The sequence below is a fragment of the Eleginops maclovinus genome, chromosome 5, assembly GCF_036324505.1.
Source record: "Eleginops maclovinus isolate JMC-PN-2008 ecotype Puerto Natales chromosome 5, JC_Emac_rtc_rv5, whole genome shotgun sequence".
In the NCBI taxonomy this organism is placed as follows: Eukaryota; Metazoa; Chordata; class Actinopteri; order Perciformes; family Eleginopidae; genus Eleginops; species Eleginops maclovinus.
In genome coordinates, this window is record NC_086353.1 from 27,742,625 (window position 1) to 27,760,694 (window position 18,070).

Here is an 18,070-nt window from a genome sequence, read left to right on the forward strand (position 1 = left end):
CTGATATCAGCTTCCTATGGGTACCAGCACACTTTGGGATAAGAGGGAATGAGTTGGCGGATACGTACGCTAAGAAAGCATGTGTGATCCCTGAGGTCACCTTAGAAATAGCCCACAGCAAGTCAGAGATAAAAACACTTGTTAAGGCAAAGTCCAGGGAGATCTGGCAGAGTGAGTGGAGTGGTGCAGCTACTGGGAGAATGTACTTTGCCATCCAAGGGGTGGTTGGTCATGCTAGACCAACAGCAAGATCCACCAAAGAGGAGGACATTATATCAAGGATGAGGTTTGGGCATTCTGGTCTGAACAGTACGCTATTTGTTTTTAAAAAGCATGCAGACGGAAAGTGTAGTGTATGTGGTGCTACTGAGACCGTGGAGCATGTATTAGAGCATTGTGTTAGGTTTGACCAGGAGAGGCAGCAACTCATCCTTGGACTAGATTCTGAAAGTGTGCAGTTAAGCAGGAAAACAATTCTGCAGAAGAGCTCAAGTCAGATGTGCTTTAAGTACCTTTTCCAATATCTAGAAGCCACAGGACTGATTAAAAGGATATAATACCTCCTTTTATTTATTTATTTTTTATTTTATTTTATTTTATTCATTTATTTATTTTCTAGATTAGAGCATTTTCGCCCAGACTCACACTCCAATACGGTAGATGGCGGTAATGCTGCTAAAAAGTTGTTTGCCAACCGCCAATCAAATATATAAGAAGAAGAAGAAGAAGGACTGACATATCGGGGACTGTAAACTTTAACCAGCTCCAGGAGACGTCAGTTGTACTGCAACACGAAGAGCCGTAGAGGAAGTGACGTCATTACGTTGAGCAACATCCTGTACACGCAGGGTCCGTTCCGCAAATCGTCCGCTGTTCTGGTTTAGAAGGCCAAATAGCAACATTTCGGTAAGTTCAAACCAATTAAAATGCATACTGTTATTTCTTTTAAATCGAATTTAAAGAAAAATCTAATTGTCAATGTTTTATTTTTTGTATTGAAATGATTATAATTACCCTTCATTCACCTTACACGACCTCTGAGCGAAAGTCCTTGACAGTATGGGCTCTCGCTTGTAACGTCGATGTTAGCTAACCGCTGAGCTTCACTCTCCACTCACTAACAGTGTGATTAAACTCACATTCTGACCTGTTATTGCCCAAAGAACTGCTGTGAGTATATGCCAGGTGTAACTGGGTTCTTCTGTGCGTGCTTTGCGAAATACTATAGACTTACATCAGCTAACCATGGGACATGCTACATTAGTTAGCTAGCAATATTTGCATCAGGGTAAACTTAGGTCAATGACTCCCGGTTAAAGTGTATCTAGAGTTCTGTGCCTCAGAGTATGTTTTTGTACAAAACTAGACAATGCTATGACATTAGCAGCAGAGAAACGCTCAGGTTACATCATCGTACAGAGCAGGACATGTTTATGAGGGTCTTTTTTTAGTGAGTGTTTAGGATAGCTGGATTATCCTTCGGACTAAAGGCTGCAGTAACGGTAAACACCAGGGTTCTGATGATAACACAGTGCAGAACAATGTCACTTTAGCTGTCTATTTGGATTCTGACAGACATCTGGGAGAAGAGAGAGACTGTTAAGCTCTAACACGTAGAAACTGTTATGCTTCAAATATTATATATATCATTTATATAATGATAGGATAATGCTTCCACGCTTTTTCTGAACGGTTTCTGATCCGTCATGTTGTGATTTCAGCGTTGAAGACGTGATGGCTGCAACACTGCGTTCACTTTACTCTGTGTCAAGGCCAGGTGAGTGTCAGCCCCTTAAAAGAAATATTACCAGTGCCACCAGCATGATAATAGTTCAACTATAACTTAAATAAATACATGATATAGTTTTGAAATGACACAACTCAAGTTGTATAATCATAAAGTAATATAGATGTGTCAATAGTATAATCCATTTTGGTTTATAAATTGTGTATGTAAAGTGTAAGCAAAGGGCCATAGACAGGAAGTTGAGCCTTTGTCACAGTGGCATGTTGTGAAACACACTGTAGTATCTTCAGTTGTCTAGTCAGTGAGATCTAAATGATTATTCACCTCTTCATGTATCTTTCCTTTCAGGCACTTTTGTGGCCAGCCATAATCTAATGAGGTCTTTCAGCATGTCCTCACAAAGAGAAGGCTTCAGTAAGTAACAGTAACACAGCTCCTTGTGTTGTTTTGTTGTCACTGATGTGTGTGTGGCTGTTACCATGTTCACCACTGCTTCTCCTCTCTCTGATTGGTCAGCAGGAACATGAACTATTCACAATTAATAATGGTTTGTTCATCATTAGACAAAAGAGCAGAAACACTTTATAAAGTGAATGTGTGTGTTTTTTAAAGCCAAAAGTTATTTAAAATATCCTTTAATAATTCATCTTCATATTTCCAGGCTGGGCCTTGCTTGTAAAAATAACAAAAAAAGTATTTTTAAAACAGAAGCTTCAGGGTTGTTGGAAAAGTCTTTTTAATTCTTACACATTTTAAGTTCTGGTTCAAAGCATGGCAGGTGCCCCTTTGTGTGACTGTGGACAGTAAGTGCCATGATATATATCATGTTAGACATGTTAAGAGAAAAAATTCTGGCAAAAAAACACTGTTCATGAGAACGGGCCTAAATCACGAATAGAAGACATTAGAAGCTTCTAATCACTTCTGGCACAATCCCAACAAATGTGGGCAACTTTCTGCGTTGAATGTTTTTTTCAATATTATGGTTAGCAGTTCTGTTTTTATGTAATACGTTAAAAATTCAAGGTGCGTTTCTAGAATCGTTTTTGTTTTATGGGCAAATATCCCCTATTATACTGTATAGAAGTCTTTAATGAGTGACGTTTAACATTACCCGAGCTTTGCTGATTTCTGGGATGTGTAAAACTAGATAATACTGAAAAAAATTATAATTTACAAGGCAAAAAACAAAAATATACACAATCGGAAATGTCCTAATGTGGGTCTCAGAGGGTTAAATACCCTTCTGAATTTATACAGGGATTTATTTAGCGATATCCAAAATCACACAAATGTGTACTTTGTGGTATAACAAAAGTAAAAAATACTTTTACTGCAGAATTTTGCTCATCTTTCATTTAGAAAAAGCGGACAAAAAAATGCAAATGGCTGGTAAGCACAACCAGAGATCTTACTTATCCTAATTGTACAAAATCACTCTCCTCCCCCGTCTGCACAAATCATGTTACCTTGAGAGATATGCAATATTGTAATATGGCAAGAGAAAGCATGAATCTGGAGATTACACAAGATTAGCAGCAGGACAAGCAGATTACAGAATGTCTTTTATCTAATAATAAAACATTTTTATCCAATTCCACACAATTATGTTCCATACGAAGCGTCTGATGAGACAAGTCACCGATTGTTATTTTGCACATTTTTCAAATCGTAATAAAGCTGTTTCACTTGGTCTTGTCCTTAGTTTAGCATATAGCATCCTGATTTGTTTCTGAAGGTCTTCTCCTTCAGAGCCAGAATAAATGCGAAGGAGCTAGGGCAATACTTCAATGTGATCATTTATCATTTTCAATGGTATCGTATAGTGAAATCATAAATTGAGATATGCAGTTTCTCCGTTGCGTCTTCTAAAATGATAATAACCAGCACATACTGACTCAAATCTCTCAGAATAAAATGTCTGTGTATTTTAGGGAAGCTTTTTATTTTTTTCAAATATTTGATAGATCTCACTGGGCATGTAGATGCAAACAAAAAGTGCTCCAGGCAAACTACAAAGGGGAGAGAATGAGAGAAAGTCATTTGTTGATCGCACAAGAGGTTCAGCCACAAGAGATTTGTGAAAGACTGATGTGCAGTTACTGTATGGATGTAAAGGCGATAGAGGAGTTAATGCAGAAAAGCTTTAAACTTAAAAAAACAAATGATGCTTTCTGCAGCTGCAGAGCGGCTAGGACTCCGTGACATAAAAGTTTCCTTATGTCCTCAAGGGAGTAAAAATGGGGAATGATAATGTAAAATAATCTAAATCACAGTAACCGAAAAAACTTATCTTTTGGTAATGAAAAAGCGAAAGGTTGATGGAAGTGATTTAATCTTTTGTAATATGCACTTATACATGTTGATATATCACATAGTCATCTGTTTGATCCCTTACAGTATAAGCAGCTCACCTGTTGTGTTTGTGTGTGCAGAGTATGTCAATGCCAAAGACATCCCCACGGACATGAAGTCCATCACAGACCGAGCGGCTCAGACGCTGCTGTGGACGGAGCTCTTCAGAGGTAAGCTCACCATGGTCATCTTTCAAAATGTTTCATATGATGTTTAAAGCGTGTACAAGTGATGGGATGGAGCTGGAGCTCTGCGATCCGTCCCTGTGACCTGTGTGTGTCTGTTTGACAGATGTTCTCTTCTCACTCAAACATGACGGATTGTGTTTTGTTGCCAGGTCTTGGCATGACGATGAGCTACCTGTTCAGAGAACCTGCCACCATCAACTACCCCTTTGAGAAGGGGCCACTGTCCCCCCGCTTCAGAGGAGAACACGCACTGCGCAGGTGAGGATGACCACTCATTTCTTTCTGGGTCATAAGTGTCTCGTTTATGATGGATTGAATTTGTTAAGTATAATGGCCAAAGCTTAGAATTTGTCTTTGGAGTCAGTCTATATCACACCTTAACACAGTGTTTGTGATGATGCTACACCAGGTATCCTTCAGGAGAGGAGCGCTGCATCGCCTGCAAGCTGTGTGAAGCCATCTGCCCTGCACAGGTACACACACACAAACACACGCAGATCAAAGAAGAGCTCTGTCAGCGCGGCTCTTTGTTTCTGACCATTTGTGTGTGCAGGCTATCACCATCGAAGCAGAGACCCGTGGCGACGGCAGCAGGAGGACCACTCGCTATGACATCGACATGACCAAATGCATCTACTGCGGCTTCTGTCAGGAGGCGTGTCCTGTGGACGCCATCGTAGAGGTGCGTGTATGATCCTGATGATGTGTGACTCACAGGGTGTCAGCATGTTTATACGGTTTGTGATGTCACAGATCGCATGGTTGTGGGAAAGTCCTTTAAAAGATATGAATTACTTGGATTTATGTAGCACCTTTTACAAAACCCAAGGACGCTTTAAAAGTCTGTTTTTGTGTATTACCATGATATTGAGTTGGTATTGACAATCTTGGACGTTCGCTGCTATTGATAAATCAGAATTATAGAATGACCCATCCTAGTGTTAGGAGCAGTGGGCTGCCATATGTACAGTGCTCAGGGAGCAGGGTAGGGAACAGTGCCTTGCTCAGGGACACCTCAGTAGCACTTGGACTTGAACCGTTGACCTAAAGATTCCCCAGGCAGGTAGCCACCAACGACCTGAAAAAAAGCTACTACAATTCTGGTAACATGACCTTGCCTCTGTGCACACAATCAGGAGAAACGGTATTATTTTCTTTATGTTAATTCAATCCCAAATTAAAGTGGATTTAATACCATGGCTGCGTCCAGTACAATGTAGACAAAGCATGTTGACAAACTACACCTTTCTAGGGAAGGCCAGGGAAAACAGCAGATTTGGGGGGTAATTGACCCAAAGTATCAACTCCTTCCTTATTATTTTACACATTAAAGGTCTCCTATTATGCTCTTTTATGGCATATATTATAGGTCTCAAATATATAAAAAAACATGTTTCTGACGTGTTTTGCTCAAAATACCAAACGGATCATGCGTTTTAGCATGTTGGCTATCCCTCTGTTTCAGCCCCGTTTTCGAAAGTGCTGATTCTGTGTCACTTTAAATTTGGGCTAAGCTGCTGCTGGCCACGCCCCTTTGGAGCATCATGATCTCTCCTCTGAAGAGAGAAGTTTCTAACGGAGAAACTCAGCTAAACGCTGCCATGATTAAACCCCATATGATGTTCCAAACCACATCCAGCATTATCTCTGAAACACTTCTCAGAGTTTACCACTAGAACAGAGACATTATATGTATTATATAAACAACAACTCTAAGTCCCTCCTGCAGACATCCTGATGAACACACACACAGAGGTGCTGCAGAGGGTATTCAGCTAGCGACTGTACATGGGGGACGATAGGTTGGGACGTGTCACGTGGGCGGGACGTTGCCAGGAGTTCAATGTAAAGCCGGCCCACATTTCAGTTATGACGTCATAACCGAAGCAAATCTGGATCAGCTCGTTTGTACCCCCGTTTTTAGAGATGTGGGTAAGGAGGAAAAGAGAGAGGGCTGTTTTTTCTGACACTTTGAGAGTCTCCTTACACACCGGGGACACATATTCCTGTATTAAAGACAGCAAAAAATGCATTTTGCATAATAGGGGACCTTTAAGTCCATAACACTGTGACCTTAATGAATCAGACGCACACATTGAAATAGACATAGTTTTTCATTGGAATGTGCTGACCGGCTGTGAGCGACACGGTGCTCTTTCAGAGGTTTTCTAGATGTTTTTGATAATTATATGTTCCATGGAAAAAAATGACTTGCATATAAATGAGAACAACCTATATGGTTGAGAATTAAGAAAATTGTGCATTTTTTTAATTGGGAGCCTGACTTATGATCAGACAAACAATTTCATAATGTCATTGGAGATGGATGATCTGAGTGGATTTAGGGTTTCATTTAAATCAGTAGGGGATGCAGCAGCTAACACTGGGGTTGACTTGGCTTGTCAGAGTTTTATTTTGAAATGCAGCCTCTACAGTCACTTCTTTTACTTTTGATATTATACCGTACCATTCTTTTATTGAAGTAAAAGTGAAGGAAATCGTAACTTTGGATCTGTTGTTGTTTGTTTGACATGCAAGACAAAGCCGATTTTATCTGATCCATCTCCCCCCTCTTTCTTCAGGGTCCTAACTTTGAGTTTTCCACTGAAACTCACGAAGAACTGCTGTACAACAAGGAGAAGCTCCTCAACAACGGAGACAAGTGGGAGGCAGAGATAGCTGCCAACATACAAGCTGATTACCTTTACCGATAGAACCCCCCCCCCCGGTCACTCGCACTCATATATTCATTCTGTACATACTGTAAGAAGACAGACTCGGCTGTTGGTGAGCTCAGGGTTGGAATCTGGTTTGCAGAGCATCTTTTATTTCACACAAACGTCAACATGCCAGCCCCTCGTGATAAATATACTTTGATATGTCTCCAGTTTTATCATGTCATTGTTTAGATTGCATATTTATTATAAAATGGCTGTCTCTGTGATACCTCAGCATGGTCCAGTCCTTTGTGTGGGGGGGGGTTTGGAGCTGTGGCAGTGTCAGTGCTGTACACTGACAGACTGCTGATGTCCCACACAAGTATACGTGAGTTATTGTTATGATCTTGGTTGTCAGTGCAGAGGTTTTTGGCTGTTTCCACCCTGACTCAAAAAATAAAATTAAGTGGAAAATAGTAATTGTGTCAATTGTTCTTCTTTACTTTGCAAACTAAATGTCCAACAGTCCACGAAAGGAAAAGGTCTCCAACCTGATCAGACCCTCCTCTGAGAGCCCAACTGTGACTGCTGTTTGGGGGGCGGGGGGTTGACTTAGTGTTTGCAGAGAGCATGCATGTTCGTCAAAGGCACTGCTCATCCTGCAAACAAACTGTTCACCCTTTTACCATCAGGGAGGCACTTCAGGAGCCTCCGATCCAAGACCAGCAGGTTCAGGAACAGTTTCTTCCACAGGCTGAACTCTGCCCCCCGATCACCCACTACCCACCAGCATACACCTATGTATAAATAATCGTATACATTTTTTATTGTATTAACATATCTATATAAGCACATACTTAATATATCTGAAAATGGATATATTATTTTGAGTCTAGCATACTCACAGGTTAAATGATGTCATTGTTGAAATGTAAAGCTATGTTGACGCTGTGTTGAGCTGTTGGATCAGTGTGAGTACTGATTCTGTAATGCTCTCCTCGTGCATTCATTAGATAACACACTCCAAGAGATCTCTCCCCCTTTGTTTCCCTTTGTGATGAGCAAAAAGCTCCTGCTCACATCATTCTACATATGTATCTATACTGCACATACTGTACATACCTCGCCTGTCTATAGTCTATTTATAATTATTTATATTCATTTATGTATATAATGCAGATACTTGCACTTGCTGTTTTGCACTTCTGGTCAGATGCAAAACTACGTTTTGTTGCCAAGTACTTGTACTATGTAATGACAATAAAGTGTCTGATTCTGATTCTTAGTGCAATGTTTTCTAATGGGTAAATGAAACAAGTTTAGCTCTACAAAATACAAGTTACAGAAAAGGCTCAGAGACCTTGAGAACTGACTGATTTGGTAACATTATTTGGAAAGAATTACAAAAAATAGATATTTATAATCCTAAGAAATCAGCACAGACTTAGGGACATGTTCTGAAGATTCTCCTTTCTAGATGGCGAGAAGAATCTGAGTAATGTACTTTTTTCTAGATTTTTTTTACAAAGAACTCTGAAAATCACTAGACGTTTCCTACTCAGCAAACAGCAGACATGGTGAGAGACCAACACTAACCTTCAGCTAACAAGTTCACCATGTCAATAAAAGGTGATGAAATGCAATGTGTTCACAGCTTGCTTCAAACTGCCGTACAGTTCTGGACGCCTCGCACAGATCTTCACCGGTCTACCTCTGTGGGGTTGTCAGTACACTGTGTATGTTTACATATGAGGAACTCATGTTGCGTTCTCTTTAATGTAGTTATTGCCTGTAGCTTTTAGAGGCACAGTTGGGTTGATCTCCCCATGTTTAGTTTTTCCAAATGTGAAATGACATGAACTTACTGAACAGTAACTCTGCTCTGAATAATACCATGTAGAACATGCTGAGCCCACAGCATCAGCAGCTTCATGTCATGGTCAGCTGCACTTCAGATTACGTTTCAGTTTGAGCCAGCTTGATTAAAAACCTTGTGTTTTTTAATCTTACAGAATGTTCACGCAATAAAAATGAATATATTATTTTGAGTCTAGCATACTCACAGGTTAAATGATGTCATTGTTGAAATGTAAAGCTATGTTGACGGTGTGTTGAGCTGTTGGATCGGTATGAGTACTGATTCTCTAATGCTTTCCTCGTGCATTCATTAGATAACACACTCCAAGAGATCTCTCCCCCTTTGTTTCCCTTTATGTGATGAGCAAAAAGCTCAAGATAAAGTTTGGACTTCAGTCTGAGGTGAAGCGGGTCACATCTCACCTCACAGGAACATTTGGCAACACTCCTGTCCTGTCACAGATGGGACTGTAATTATAATATTTGTTTTTTGATATAGTATTTCAAACTGAATTACAAAATGCTTTCCAGGTCTGTTTACATACTGTACTGTTAATGTGTTATACAGTGTCCAGCCACAGTTGACCTTTAGTGACCTTCAGAGTATGCTGGTCATGTTTGTGCGGCCTCTGATAGGCTGCAGGGACTACTTACAAATAAACCTGTGCTTTAAAGAGTGCAGAGTGCAGTGTGTTCATGGAGCGAGCAGCCACAACTGAAAGAAGGTCACATTTCTGTTTACATGAAACCAGAGCACAATTTGAAATGGACTGGATCAAGCATAGTCTCATTTTCAGATGGTCGTTAGCAGCGTTTGGGTATTTTGCTCTGCAGATGACAGATATCTCGAGTCTGAATCCAGAAGAAAAGCATGTGAGCAGCACGTCTGGTGAGTACCGCTGACTGGTTTCAAGCAGAGGCATTCAGCTTTCAGTTCTGTCTTTGATCGAAATACCTTTATTCGTCCCACAGGGGGGACATTTTCGCCGTTACAGCAAGTAGAGAGCCAAAGATAGCTTAGTATTCATTAAGAAGCATAACTATACAGCCTCAGAAAAAATGAAGAGACCACTTCAGCATTATCAGTTTCTCCTGTTTTATTTGTTATAGGTAAGGCTTTTTGAGGTTTATTTTTATTATTTTTATTGTATTCTTTAAACTACTGGCAATGTTTCTCTGTTTTAGAATTCAACCGACACTGGACTGGCTGCCATACATATAGAGATAAAGATTTAAGAAAAAATTGTGGTCTATAATTAAGAGACCACCATTTTTTCTTGAATCTTTATCTCTGGATGTATGGCAGCCAGTCCAGTGTCGGTTGAATTTTAGCCTACAACTGTATGGTGTAGTATTTGGAAATGAATGTCAACATTGACCAGACCAGGATCTACACCAGCCCTTTGTTTTAATAAAGAGTCAGTGACTTCTTTGCTCTACTGCCTGTGTGAACTCCTGAAGCGCTCTGCAAAAAATGCTCTCATCGATTGACCCGCAATCAATAAGAACACGCATGAAGTTATTTAACATTCCTGTCAATGAGTTTAGAAAAAATGTGTATTTGTCAGGGTTTGGGGAAACAGGACCCAAATGCAGTAAAATGAGCTTTATTTAAATTAAAGCTGTACGTTCAACCAAAAAATAACCACACCAACACTAACCAGGGGATACAGGGACACTGGGAACAGGAGCAGACAGACGGACGGGCAGGAACAGGCAGGTAACATGTACAACATCAGGGAAGAAATGACGACGACTGAACAACAGACAAAAGGAGAAACAAGACTAAATACACATGGGTAATCAGAAGATCACACACAGCTGGAGAGGGGAGGAGAAACACAGGGGCAACAGGTGAACACAATGACACAATCAGGGGAAGGAGGGAAACTTAAGACATGGAGTGAAACTTAACTTCAAAATTAAACACACAACACAAAGACATGACAGACACGAAACCAGGATCATGACAGTATTACATAATGCAAAAGGAATTTGAATACTTTCCATTTGAAAAAAAGTGGTGAAGCGATATGTATAGGCATTTAAAATAACCGCAGGAATTAAATGAATTTTTGCAATTATATTAATCAAATTTAACCAATCTAAAAAATATTTTTATGTTAAATATATTTTTGACGAAACTCGCCAATAGGATATATCAAATAATCATTTTATTTATTATATCCGAGTTTCAAAGGTGCATGACGGAGGTTTCTGAGAGAAGACCGTTTGCTAACTTCTGGTGACTTCCTTTAGCCGTGCCTGAGGACGCTCGGCTGGCAAGGGGACAAGGCCCCTGCTCCGGCAGGCTGGAGCTGAAGCATCAGGGAGAATGGAGAGCTCTGACCGTTAAGGACAGACAGGCTGGAGCCCAGGCTTACGTCAGGTATGCTCTGGTGGCATGCCGGCAAATGGGTTGTGGTTCTGTAGTGTCCGTTGAACACAACAGCAACAACACTGACAGTCAACAAGCATGGGAGGTTAATTTCAGCTGCAGGGGCCCTGAGTCGGGCCTGCAGGAGTGCAGGAGCCCCTCAGCACGTAGAAGAATCCATGGGAAGGACACTTGGAACTCCAGTCTGGATGTGATCTGCTCAGGTAATAAAAAGAAGTAACGGCTTCAGAGAAGAGTTTCATATTCTTACAAATCATGACTTTACATCAAATATATCTCCACTTCCCAAATCATGTTATGGTAAAGGGTGTCAGCATATACAATGTTAGACAATGTAAGGGGGGTCAGTATGAGGTCCGATCAGGGAGAAGGCAGAAACTATGTCAAGACATGTTACTGGTTTTTCTTCATTGAGAAAATAAACCTTTGCTGCAAAGCTATTTTTTAAACATGTTTAACAAATAATGCTTAGAAAGAGTAAAAGGGACAAAATCATCCATTTCAAAAAGTCTTGTGGACATGTTCCCAGCATCCCCAGTGTAAATGACACATGTTCAGATATTCCTCAGAATTCTAAAAGGACGAGAACATATACAATTTAAATCAAAGCGTTACAAATAAGCCCGTTTTTCTGCCAGTCACTGCACAACGCAGAGTTTCTAGAACATTGAAGCCGTCAGATGAGGCTTGTCACAGGACAGACACTCCTTCAAATACAGATGAGAAATTCTCTTGCATAGATTTGGCAGATTCAACATGGGAATCGTTTGCAGAATAAGGTTTAGACAACCCATAACTTCTTAAATTCTGTTAATTCTATGTGTTATTATTGCCAGCTTGGAAATGTTTTCTGTCTCTGTGAAATCTGATCCCTCTCTCTGCTTTCAGAGTCTGTGAGGCTGGTTGGGGCAGCAGATGTTTGCCAAGGCAGTGTGGAAGTGAAGTCGGATCAGGGCTGGGCCTCAGTGTGTGAGGAGGGCTTCGACTCTGAGGCTCAGAAGGTGCTCTGCAAGGAGCTCGGCTGTGGGCCTCCAGGCTCTTTTTCAGGGTCATTTAGGAAAGGAGAAGGACCCGTCTTATCCAAACAATTCCAATGTGAAGGCAACGAGTCTCATCTTGGGGAGTGTGCCAGTTCCGTCCGCAACAACTGCAGAACAGCGGCTGGAATCTTATGCAGAAGTATGTTTACATCTCACTTGATTTTCTCAACTCATTACAAGATTCTTTCTTCATTGTTTTACTCACACGGTTAATGCAATAATTGTAATCTGCTTTAAGTAAATGTGAAGTAATGAAGTGATGAAGGGAAAACTCCTCAGGTTTAAGAATGGCTGGAGCCATAGCTACTGACTTTAGTTAAACAGAATAAAAAACAGACTCACCGACTAAACTAGACTTTACTAAGATCACAATGCAGCAGCTCCACGGGTCTCCAGTCCCCCTAAGTTCTCCCACAATGCTACGCTCCTCCTATGCTCCCTTCACTGGCTGCCAGTGGCCAGAATACGCTGGAACACACTGGTACTGGCCTAGCGAGCTGTGAATGGATCAGGCCGCTACATCCAGGACATGGTTAAACCTTACACTCCAGCTAAATGTAATATAATGCAAAATTACCTCCAATTCTTACATTCCTCATTGATCTTCAGGCCTTTCTCTCAGCAGGGATTGGCCCAAAAAGCTGCTTATTATTTTATTTTTGGGGGGGGAGAACATAACAAACTGATAACACCTGAAATATTTTCACCATAGAAATGTCAGTGTTTCTGCTGTGAGCCTTGCACATTAAACTTTGTTTGACCCATCTAGTTCCTCTTAGCTCTGCTGAACTCTTTTTCCTTTGGCTCAAGGTTTCGGTTGTCTGGCCTGCAAAGTACTGTTTCAGCCTCCCCACTTTCATGAATTTGTTTCATGCAGCTACAGGCAGCTGTTTGCAATGAAACACTCCAGCAACCCAAACAGCATGCAGAGACCGTGAACATGGTGCAGCATTTAGCAGCTAACTTAGCTAGACATTTTCCTCAGGATTTTGTGGGGAGAAAAGCAGAGCTAAAGAAAGAGTGAATCTGTGATACGTTAGACATTTAAGTGTGAGAGAGCTCACGTTAGCAGGTGTGCAATGACTCTCTTGTCTCTATACAGATGTGAATGAATTGAGACTGGTGGGAGGAGAAACTCATTGTAAAGGCATACTGGAGGGGAAGCAGGGCGGAGAGTGGAGGCCCCTGGCTGATAGCTTCAGTTTCCAGAGACCAGAACACTCTGCTAAGGTTTGTGAGCATCTGGGCTGCGGAGGTCTCATCTCAACATCAGGGAGCTATTCTCCTAAACGTCAACGAGTGTGGAAGCTGTCATACAACTGTCGAGGCCACGGACCATCAGAATGTTCAGTATGGGAAGAGTCCAGTACATATCACCACATATCCCTGTCCTGTTCAGGTAATAGTCAAACCGATGTGTCTGTTTTTTCTGTCCATCTTCTTAGTTATTGGTGACTTCCTAAGTGACAATGCAGGACATTAACATAGCACCTTTCACAGTGCTAAGTGCTGTAAAGTAACTCAGTACATTTACTCAAGTACTGTACTTAAGTACAATTTTAAGGGACTTTTACTTGAGTATTTCCATTTTTTGCTACTTTATACTTTCCTCCACTACAATTCAGAGGTAAATGGCGTACTTTTACTACCTTTATTTAATCCCTTTAGTTTCTTTACAGATCTGGATTAATGATGGTAAATATAATCAGCCCTTAAATCAGACTGTAGTTCACCTGCAGTAAATTCAGCAGCTACCCTGCAGTATACAAAGCCATTCAAACTAGCTGCACCTTTACCAGCTCTGAGAACACTTTAATGATCAATAATTATAAAACATATCAGAGATATTATTCTGAAATGGACCAATCAAACAATGACTACTTTTACTGTCGCTACTTTAAGTACATTTAGATGAGAATACTTTCTACTTTCACTGGAGGAACATTTAGAATACTTTTACTGTGACAGAGTATTCCTACACTCTGGTACTTCTACTTTACTCAAGTACAAGATCTGAGTACTTCTACTGTTACTCAAGTACAAGATCTGAGTACTTCTACTTTTACTCAAGTACAAGATCTGAGTACTTCTACTTTTACTCAAGTACAAGATCTTAGTACTTCTACTTTTACTCAAGTACAAGATCTGACTACTTCTACTTTACTCAAGTACAAGATCTGAGTACTTCTACTTTTACTCAAGTACAAGATCTGAGTACTTCTACTTTTACTCAAGTACAAGATCTTAGTACTTCTACTTTTACTCAAGTACAAGATCTGAGTACTTCTACTTTTACTCAAGTACAAGATCTGAGTACTTCTACTTTTACTCAAGTACAAGATCTTAGTACTTCTACTTTTACTCAAGTACAAGATCTAAGTACTTCTACTTTACTCAAGTACAAGATCTGAGTACTTCTACTTTTACTCAAGTACAAGATCTAAGTACTTCTACTTTACTCAAGTACAAGATCTTAGTACTTCTACTTTTACTCAAGAATTTTTTTTTTACTTCTGCTTTTACTGTCACTACTTTAAGTACATGTTGATGCTAATAATAGCAACGTTTTATAAGCCAAGCTGGACAAGATATATCAAAGATTCAAGAAGCTTTATTTATCCCGAGGGAAATTGCTGTGCATATCATCTCTCCCAGAGGGGTTAGGTCTACCCCCGAGCCTCTTAGTCGGATGGTCCTGGAATAAACCTGGAGGTGTGCAGGCTGTAGTCCGCTCATTAGGAGCTCACCACCCTATGTCTTTGGGCTCTAACATACAATCCGTGTTCCAGTTATGTTGTCATCAGATGTTCAATTTTTCCTAATCACACCACATCTGGTATACTTATTTTGCATAACTTGTACTTTTTTCTTATCCATGTATTGTCATATTGCCACTTCCTGATGAGAACATGGTGAGACCAAATAAGAATGATCTTTTGTGTGATCATTTGTGTGTTATTCAAAGTTAAAGATTTGTTTTAGACATCTGTTGTTTTTAATCTATTTCATACTTTGGGTTTTCTTAAAATGGACCTCTAAAGCAGTTATTGTTCCAGGATGTTCACATTGTGTTGAAGGCCATCTTTGGTTGGGTCAAAAGAATAAGATTGTCTGCATAAAGCAGGTATTTAATCTGTGTGTGTGAGAATGTGAGGCTTGGAGCTGCTCAACAGCCTAACCTGTCTGCAGCTTCATTTATCAACACATTCTAGAAGGTCAGACTGAAACAGCAGCAATGCCCTGTTCCTCAGTGTTATTCTCCTCCTGTTGGTTTTCACAGCACGCTGGTTATTGACAATTATTTTGTTTACCGTGTGTTCATCTCCTGAGCAGGGACTGTTTGAGAGTATTCATGAATTCATGTCCCCTCTGACCCTCACATGTCTCTCTCTGTCTCTCCAGAGGGGGTGAGGCTGGTGGACGGCACTCAGAGATGTTCAGGGAAGCTCCAGGTGAAGTCCGGTGACTCGTGGGCTTCAGTCTGTTATGAGTCGTTCAGCCCAGAGACTGCTGTAGTTGCCTGTAGAGATCTTGACTGTGGGTTCGCAGATCATTTCCATGGGAGTGGTTATCACCTCTCTCAAATCTGGGGTCCGGTCTTCCGGTGTAAAGGCACGGAGAAGCATCTCGTGGATTGTCCTTCCACAACGCTCAACGCCACAACTGAACCAAGTGAATGTGGAAAAGCTGTTCTAAACTGTGTTGGTAATTATCAAGTTTATTTTAAGATAAAAAGTTGAAGTGTTCACTTTTTCAATTAAGTAACACATTTGCATGTTACAGAAATAAAACATTTGAAAAATACAACTTCAGAAATGTTTTATAATTTATTGTAGATTTGTAATGTAACACTTTAAGATACAACATTCATGCATATTGGCTTATAGGAACAGAATGTGGGTAGTCCCTTAACTCTTTTTTTATTTTTACTTTTTCAGAACGTCCAATTCAACCTTTTACCAAACTGTATACCTCTCAGGGGCCTGTTGATTACAAGAACAGAGAGGTCTTGAAGGGCCATCGCTTTGCCATCTCTTGCTCCTACTCTTCACCTTACAATGTTTCCTCCATCCGCCTCCGCTTCGGGGTCGACAGTGACCACCCCTCTGAGCAGAGCATGGCCCCTAATCAGAATGAAGCAGTCTTCATCTTCCCTGCTGCAGAGAATGTCCACCTAGGCACTTATAAATGTGACTACAACTTTGATTTCAGTAAAGAAACCTTCTCTGAACCGAGGATCATGCAGCTCACTGTTAAAGGTAAGCCTGAGTGTTTTCAAGTACTTTTTTATTTACCGGCCTATTTCATTAAACAAATGCCCTTTCGCCGGCCGTGGTGCAACTGGCTGGGGCACGTGCACCGCATGCCGGCGACCCGGGTTCGATTCCCGACCCGTGGTCCTTTCCGGATCCCACCCCGACTCTCTCTCCCACTTTCCTGTCACTCTCCACTGTCCTATCCGATTAAAGGCAAAGAACCCCCAAAAAATAACTAAAAAAAAACCACATGCCCTTTGTTCCGAATATATAATAAAATGTTACATATAGCATAGGTAAATCACAACACAGAAGAAATGAAAAAACTGAAATAAAAATGTAAGTTATGAAAAAGAAAAATCGGGGCAGTAATATGTGTAGAGTTAAATAAAAGCTACGATTACAAATGGCCAAGCAATGATTCATACAGTTAATATTTCAATCTTACAGTCAGTGGGTCAAATATAACTCAGGGACAGTTTCACTCATACGTACCTTACATGTACATACATTGTTCCTTTGTAAACATATCCATATTTGCACAACAGTAGAAATTGGGCTTCCATTCAGAGCTTGTCCAAAGAGCAGCTTTCATGTTAAACTTTCTTGCACTCTGTTTCTATGGAAGCCCATTACTGCCACGGAAAAGAAAAAATGTATCCCGATTAGGGCTGTTATGATATCAGATTTTCACCCCACGGTTATCGTGGCCAAAATAATTCACGATAACGATATTATCACGATATCTGTAGAAAATCTTAACAACATAATAATAATAATAATAATGCTATCAGTCAAATTCATCTCAAATGCATTAGGTTATTGTACATTTTGTGTCTTGGTACAAAAATAACAACAACTGTTGTCTTCTTGGGATTTTCAATATTGGAGCAACTGTTGTCATCAGTGCTTTTAAACCCTGGCCTGATTTAGTGACGGCTTCATTCCGACATGCACTAGCCATGTCTACTTTCCTTTTCTTATCCATTGACTCAAACACCGTTAGCTGACCTGAATCCCTGGCTCTGTGTCTCTTCTTTGACGCTGCGGCTGCATAACAAATAACCAGGGGAGAGAAAATACTGTTTAGTCCAACGCCATGATAACTAAGCTTTAACACAACTAAGACCGTAATGTGACATTTATCTCTGGCTAGCAAACTAACTGCAGCTTACTCTCTGTCCTGTGGCGAAGTCTGCAGGGTGATGGACGCGAAGGTGGGGGGACAGGTTGGTAGTATTGCCCATTGACTGTAAAAATACAAATTTGGAGACTCGGCTGAAGCCCCCCTAAAATAGGCCTAATGACGCCACTGGCGCTTACTGTTGCTTGGCACTTCTTGCAGACTTCATCTTCAACACCCCGTTTACGAAATCCCAAAAACTCCCACACTGGCGACGCAACTCTTTTTGGGTGCTGGAGTGTCTCGCTCTCCTCTGTAATCTCCTCCGACATTGTTTTGCGCGACAGTAGCAGCCACACAACACAGCATCTGTGGTAGTAGCTGCTAGCTAGCTAGTTACCGCGTCTTCTTTTTTCAGTTTTATGGCGGGGGGGCGCAACCAGTGTTAA

The 18,070-nt window shown here is 40.7% G+C and overlaps 2 protein-coding genes across 3 annotated transcripts in view; both read left to right on the top strand.

The window, feature by feature from the left end:
* Window positions 1–695: 695 nt before the first annotated feature.
* Window positions 696–7,423, top strand: ndufs8a (NADH:ubiquinone oxidoreductase core subunit S8a). Of its 2 annotated transcripts, none has more exons than XM_063884392.1 (8): window positions 696–906; window positions 1,722–1,777; window positions 2,096–2,161; window positions 4,183–4,272; window positions 4,440–4,548; window positions 4,700–4,763; window positions 4,844–4,972; window positions 6,873–7,423. In XM_063884392.1, the coding sequence occupies exons 2-8, from the start codon at window positions 1,735–1,737 to the stop codon at window positions 7,002–7,004; spliced, it is 633 nt and encodes a 210-aa protein (XP_063740462.1). In that variant the 5' UTR covers window positions 696–906; window positions 1,722–1,734; the 3' UTR covers window positions 7,005–7,423. The 2 variants fall into 2 exon arrangements, with proteins under 2 accessions (XP_063740462.1, XP_063740463.1); XM_063884393.1 differs by lacking the exon at window positions 696–906 and adding an exon at window positions 981–1,170.
* A 2,079-nt stretch (window positions 7,424–9,502) lies between these two features.
* LOC134864295 (scavenger receptor cysteine-rich type 1 protein M130-like) overlaps window positions 9,503–18,070 on the top strand; it is a 33,838-nt gene continuing 25,270 nt past the window's right edge. Inside the window, exons 1-6 of the mRNA XM_063883148.1 lie at window positions 9,503–9,693; window positions 11,064–11,405; window positions 12,091–12,381; window positions 13,345–13,641; window positions 15,645–15,947; window positions 16,181–16,501. Coding sequence (XP_063739218.1) covers window positions 9,570–9,693; window positions 11,064–11,405; window positions 12,091–12,381; window positions 13,345–13,641; window positions 15,645–15,947; window positions 16,181–16,501 — 1,678 coding nt within the window. The 5' untranslated portion in view covers window positions 9,503–9,569. The remainder of the gene's footprint in view (window positions 9,694–11,063; window positions 11,406–12,090; window positions 12,382–13,344; window positions 13,642–15,644; window positions 15,948–16,180; window positions 16,502–18,070) is intronic.

Excerpts from the sequence above, each read along its gene's own strand:
- ndufs8a (XM_063884392.1), top strand. The coding sequence starts at position 1,735 with ATGGCTGCAACACTGCGTTCACTTTACTCTGTGTCAAGGCCAG. Across the intron at positions 2,162-4,182 it reads CTCACAAAGAGAAGGCTTCA|AGTATGTCAATGCCAAAGAC; the intron begins GTAAGTAACAGT and ends TTGTGTGTGCAG. Across the intron at positions 4,273-4,439 it reads GTGGACGGAGCTCTTCAGAG|GTCTTGGCATGACGATGAGC; the intron begins GTAAGCTCACCA and ends TTTTGTTGCCAG.